Here is a 6,000-nt window from a genome sequence, read left to right as displayed (position 1 = left end):
TGGAAGGGGACTCAGGGCCAGGGCCTCGTCACCCCCTTGGGCTCAGCTAACAGGGTGCAAGTTACCCCAATACATAAACATTCTGGGGGCAGAAGGTTGGAGGAGGCATTTTTCGGGGATCTGATGCTCTTGCGCCCGTTGGTAAGGTTTCCGCTGATGGAAACCAGGCTGCCGCATGACACGGGGGCTGTCACAGAGGTTCTCTCCTCACAGCCCCCTCCTGGATGTTGGTTTCCTTGTTCCAGGACTTGATGTAACCTCAACCCAGTAATGTGAAGGGTGTTAGAGTGTGTATACGTGCGTGTGTGTACACGTGTGTACCCGTCATTGTGGTATATGTGCACAGAGGTGTGGTTGTGTGGATATGTGTGTGTGGGTGCAGCAGCAGTGAATTCAGTAAGCCCGGTGTGAAGTCTGACAGGGCGGAGTGTGACGGGGTGGCATTCGGACCAAGTTAGCAGGTGGGAGGTGCTGGTCAGAGCTCTTCCACTGGGGGAGCAGGTCACAGAACTTTCCTGCCAGGTGTGTGGGCCGGTGTGCAGGCTGGCGTGCGGGCTGCTATGCAGGCGTTGTGCAGGCTGGTGTGTGGGCCGGTGTGCAGGCGAGTGTGCGGGCCGGCGTGTGGGCTGGTGTGCGGACCGGTGTGTGGACTGAAGCACATCGCCCTCCAGACCCCGACTGAGTTTGGGGTTACTGTAGCTGAAGCTGCCACCGTACTGGCTTCAGCCGGATTGAAATGAAAAACAAGACCACGGAGGGATGTAGAACCCAAGGCCCGCGTTCATACTGAAATGGATTCAAAAAGTGATGGAAAATGTCACAGCACGAAATGAATTATTCAAGGATGGAAACTATTCAAGGATGGAAATTCTGGAATTCGCCGAGACGGACTGAATGCTGGAAGGACACTAATCAGCACCAGATGAAGGGCCGGCGGAGCGCAGATTTTGCGGCGGCCTTTGTCAGCAGGCTTCCTCAGAGCAGAGCCTCTTTCGTCCCCAGAGGCGGCAGAGGAAGTGTGCGCGGCCCTGGGGAGCATGGAGGGGTCTGGATGCACACGGGGCGCCGGGGGGCTGGGGTGTGTGCTGCCCGGATCTGGGGTCTGGATGCATGCGGGGTGCTGGGGGGCTGGGGTGTGTGCTGCCATTCAGAGCTTGATGTCCGCCAGCCGGGGTTGACTCTCCCTTTATGGGCACAGGGCCTTGTCCCTAAAACAAGGGCAGGAAGAAAGGCCAGCTGTCCTCCCCTGGGACAGACGCCCTCCAATGTGCCGAGCACAGTCTGCCTGCTGTCTGAGGTGGCCAATGCCCACCTCCCTGCAAACGGGGGCCAGCCTGGTGCTGTGTTCACACCTGCGTCTGAGCGAGCCGCCTCCGGCCCCACACCTCCCGGCACACCGCCACCACCTCCCCTCGCTGCTCACAAACAGGACACGGGCACGTCCTTGTGCTCCGGGCACCGCCTGAGATTTAATTCTGAATTTACACGGGATGGGGCATCACATCACACCGGGCAACCGTTCTCGATACATCTGCGAGCAAAGCACAGTTCCTCGTCTCCCCGCGAGAGCTCCGGGGGACTCTGGGGACCCTCAGGAGCAGCCCCAGGATACACATCACTACCAAAGAAGAAGTACAGTACCCGTTTCTGTATAAGAATATATTATTTAAAAGACAGTTTAAAAATAAAAATTCTGTACAGCATCATGAATTCCTTTTTTTTTTTTTTTTTGTATCAGTGAACAAAACAGTTCTTAGAAAACGCGGTTTTGTGGAGTCGGGCGCGGAGTCAACCTCCCTGCGTGGATGGCTCCCCCGAGGCTCGGCCCGCCTGGTCCAGGACCGCGGCCTGTGACTGTCCTGCCTGCTTCGGGCTCCGTCTGCTTGGAAAAGGAAAGAGACCACTGGTTTGCTTCTGTCGGGATTGAAAACGTGCAGGCGCGTTCAGGACGTCACAGGATGACACGCAGACTGTGCTGGAAAACCACACACACCGTGGATCACACTGGGGCCAAATACAACAATTTAGATCCTTCTTCCGAGCTGTCAAAAAAATATGCCATAACTGAAAAACGAAAGGCTGGTGTTTACAAGCTCTTGGGGTTCCCAGCGTTCCGCTCACTTAACGGGACAAAAGCAGTCATATTAACGGTAGTAGTCCCACTAGTTGAGCGACTGGGGCTCTGAGGCCCAGAGAGGTTGAGACCCTCATGCGGCTCACTCAGCGCGTCCTCAGCTAGCGCGTTGCTCCCCCTGCACAAAAGCAGGCCCAGCTTCCCACCCCCTGCGCCTGGCGCGCTTCCTAAGAGAATCTCCCCGGTGGTGCTTTGGCTTAGAGGGGCTGGTTCCCCTTTGACACGGACCACATGACCCGCTCGTGTCAGGTGCACGGGAAATGCTCACGGCAGCGTAACCGATTCGGCATTTCCCAGAAGTAGGTTTTTACAACCTACGTGTCCTTGTAGGCCGCCCTCGTGCTCACTATCCATCTCGTGCCGTCAACCAAAGCGCGTCCCCCTTCCCTCCGAGCCTGTGTGACTCACCGGCAAGGAATAAAAGTCTCACTTAAAACCTGGCCGTCATTTGGATTCTCCGCCCTCCCCTCCTCCGACCCTCCCCGCCACCCCCACAGATCTTCCCCGTCGCCCCGGTTTTCGTCTGAATTACCATACGAGTCGACGTCAATTCAGAATGGCATTATCTTCGCTTTTGGTCGCATCTCCGCTCCCCTCTCTCGACGTGTCGGTTTCCCCGGAGGACGTCAGGCTCTCAGTCTTCTGTAATGGGGACAGGGTATACAGAAGGCGACAATCAGGTGCCCGGAGCCCGTGAGTGCCTGCTAGAGCGCCGCTGTTGGCTGACAGCTGCCCACGCGCCCTGTGCCGAACCACGTGGCTGCGCGTGAGCCCCCTTCCCTGCTCCGGGACAACCAGCTCACCCTGGCTGCAGAGCCCAGTGGGCCGGCCGGGCTGAGCACGGAGCCCGCGGCCCTTTCTCTTTGGCGGGTCTGGCCTTCCTGGGGGCGAGGAAAGCATCCTGGGGGGGGGGCCCCACGGGGTGGCCGGGCCTGGGGCCTTTCTAGTGGTGGCTCTCGGGTAGCCCAGGAGCAACAGGGCGCTTTAGCAATCCTGCCGGGGGCCCCACAGGACACCTGCTCGGACATCGCTCCCTGTACCATTTGCTTGTAGGCTTTGGGGTCTCAGGACCTCTCTGTGCCCCGGGAGAGGGATCCCACCGACCAGCAGGCAGTTCCTGAGCACTGACGACGAGCCTGTGTTGCACACAGAGCAGTTTGGGGGGACGTAGGAACACGGGGCGCCTGGGAAATCACTCGGCGCTCAGCAGGGCGTGGGGTTCCCACTGGCAAGGCGGGGGTGGGGGGCCCATCACCGGGGAGCCCTGACTCCAGTGAGCAGTGGAGAACGGACGGCCTGGGGCGGGTGTGTGGCTCCCGACAAGGACCAGGTGTGGGCGGCAGGGACGCTGCTCTAGCTCCACCAGGGCCCCTGCCAGAGGGCAGCGGTGGCCGAGAGAGGCTCACCCGGGGCCGCTGGCCACCAGGCGGGGGTGGCCTGCGTGGGTCTGGGAGGCAAGGATCCCGAAGGGACATGAGCACGCACAGAGGCCCTGGCGAGGCCAGAGCGGCTCACGGGCTTTGCACAAAGCCTCTACGCCGCTCTGAGCGTGAGCTGGGCCTTCCCTGGAAACGCTACCAGACCCAACTGCCACCTGGAGCCAGGCCCGGTCTCCCGGACCCCGAGGGGCCGAGCTGCCATGCGCGAGGGCTCAGGGGTGCGGCTGGGCCTGGAGCTGACCCGGGAGGAGGACAGGGACCCCCGTGGGGCCAGGGCGCTGCTCTGGGGGGGTCCGAGCTGCAGAGAGACCCTGGCACACCCGACCACACCACAACTACGGGGGACGGCGTCACCCTCCCCAGGGCAGTTTGGTTTCTTGGGATTTCGGGGCGACGCAAGTGAGCTCTGGTCCAGAGGGCCCTGCTGCAGGGGTGCCCGCTGCCGTGCCTGGAGTGCGGAGCCTCACGGTGGGGAAGAGCACGTTTCCCACGTGGCACGCGTTACCTCTTTCATGGCATCATCGATTTGCTTCAGCTCCTCGTAACGATCCCTGGATTCCCAAAGGGGCTGCAGCATGATCTCCTCCACCACGGGGAAGAGCTGGGGAGACAGCGGGCTCACTCAGGCGGCCCATCGTTCTGGGAGCAGCAGACCCAGGCGTCCGCGGAGCACGTGGCAAGTGTTCTCGCAGCCCCTGGGCCGCCACCCGCGGCGGGGTCCACGGACACCCCGGGTCTGAGGCTGGCTGGTCAGCGGCTCCTGGACACCCTCACACCCGCCACCCGCCCACCCGCCTCCGGGTCCTCTCACTGCACACGCACCTGTCCCCCACCTGCCTGTCCCCGAATGTCCATCGTTCAAATGCCAGCCTCGCCTCTAGTTTCCTGACAGCCCCTGTGGCCGGAGGAACCAGACGGTTCCCCACCCGCCTCCGCTCACGCCATCCTGCCACCCCTGCCCCCGGAACGCTGCGCACGCAGCCCTCGCCCGGTGACGCCCTCCGTGCTTCCCCTGTCACATCCCGGGCCCGCAGCGCCCCTGCCCCCGCTGGCCGTGATAAAGGCCCGGAGGTCTGTGGCAGGAATGTACAGGAAGGCAAGTCCCCAGAGGAGCTGCGGTCAGTGGGGTTTACGGAAGGACGTGCTGAGGGGGTTCCGGAAGGCTGGCGGGTGGCACGGGGCCAAGGCCAGCTGAACGGGCGCACTCCGAGGCGGGGGCGTGAAGAGAGGTGAGGACCAGGGGCTGTGGGCCATCCTGCAGGACAGGAGCGCCGGGGAGGGCGGGGGACTGGGTGCAATGAGGGGGGCACGGGAGCCATGGAAGGTTCAGGAGACAGGCAGAGTCAGCCCGGGGTGGCCGTGCGCCGGGTAGAGAGGGGCAGGTTAGGAGGTGCTTCTGGAGGGCCTGGGGTGGCTCCTGGGGGCCCGGAGGCGAGAGGGCGAGTGCAGGGGCACCTTATGGGGCCTGGCAGGCGGCCACCGCATGCTGGCGTGCGTGTGCACACGGGTGTGCTCAATGTCGTGTCTTCTGGCTCGTGGTGACGGCCACTCACCTTGGTCACCGTTTCGAACATCGGGATCAGGACAAACTTGATGAACCCAATTTGGGCCGTGGCTTTGGTCACTTTGTCCCGGTCCATGAAGGGGGCCACAGGGAGGCCCTCCGACTTCTCGCGGTCGCTCTGCGGGGATGCAGGGGGCCACAACGTCAGAAATACCCCTGGGGACCCCTGAGGGTCTGAGGGCAGAAGGCGCGTTCATGTGCCAACCAGGCTGCTCGGACATAGGGACATGTCACGTGGCCACTGGAGCGTGCAGTGGGTGTGCGCGGCCGAACCGTGAAGCCGGGGCACAGGGGCAGGCGGCCTGCCCGGGGTCCCCCACGCTGCTGTCGTGAGTCCCTTGCTGGCCGGCCCAGGATTTTTGCACACAGGCCAGCCGGTTTCCGTCTAGGGCCCCCCCCACCGGGGGCTGGACGTGCCGGCCAACCTGCTTGGTCTCCCCCGCCCCCGGGGACCCCTCCTGCCTCTGTCACTTCTCTTTCAGGCCCTTTGCCCGACGTGTCCGCCCCCCCAGCTGCTCAACTAATGGTCGAGGCAGCAGTTTTCAACATTGGCTTTCCCAGGCTGTCACTGGCTCTCCTACGGCACCTTGTACCCGCTCATCGTGGATGTGCACCTGCTGCGAGGGCTTTCCGGAGGCCGGAGGCCAGTGACCCAGGCCACCAGCACCCTGGGCACACCCATCACCTTTCCAACACGGAGCCCGTAAAGGGGCTGAGGCGAGCAGCAGGGGCTGGTGGCTTTGGGACACTCTTACCTGCATGAAATACTCTTCTAACAGGCAGTCCACCCAAGGCTCCGCGACTTCCATTGGACGGACCTCATTGGAGATGTCACAGCATTTTATCAAAATCATCTTCAGCTG

At 62.3% G+C, this 6,000-nt stretch overlaps 1 protein-coding gene across 5 annotated transcripts in view; it reads right to left on the bottom strand.

Moving 5' to 3' along the window:
• Nucleotides 1-1,441: 1,441 nt before the first annotated feature.
• PDE9A (phosphodiesterase 9A) overlaps nt 1,442-6,000 on the bottom strand; it is an 87,249-nt gene continuing 82,690 nt past the window's right edge. For 2 of the 5 annotated variants that reach the window (XM_077879318.1, XM_077879322.1), the window contains 5 exons: nt 5,893-5,997; nt 5,127-5,255; nt 4,079-4,174; nt 2,667-2,776; nt 1,442-2,042 (listed from right to left, as the gene is read on the bottom strand). In XM_077879318.1, the coding sequence (XP_077735444.1) occupies nt 2,681-2,776; nt 4,079-4,174; nt 5,127-5,255; nt 5,893-5,997 (426 nt within the window). In that variant the 3' untranslated portion in view covers nt 1,442-2,042; nt 2,667-2,680. The remainder of the gene's footprint in view (nt 2,043-2,666; nt 2,777-4,078; nt 4,175-5,126; nt 5,256-5,892; nt 5,998-6,000) is intronic. The other 3 variants (XM_077879320.1, XM_077879321.1, XM_077879319.1) reach the window with 3 other exon arrangements.

This window comes from Canis aureus, chromosome 30 (genome assembly GCF_053574225.1).
Source record: "Canis aureus isolate CA01 chromosome 30, VMU_Caureus_v.1.0, whole genome shotgun sequence".
NCBI classification, from domain to species: domain Eukaryota; kingdom Metazoa; phylum Chordata; class Mammalia; order Carnivora; family Canidae; genus Canis; species Canis aureus.
The sequence above is the reverse complement of the archived record's forward strand: the minus strand, read 5'-3'. Positions and strand labels throughout refer to the sequence as shown.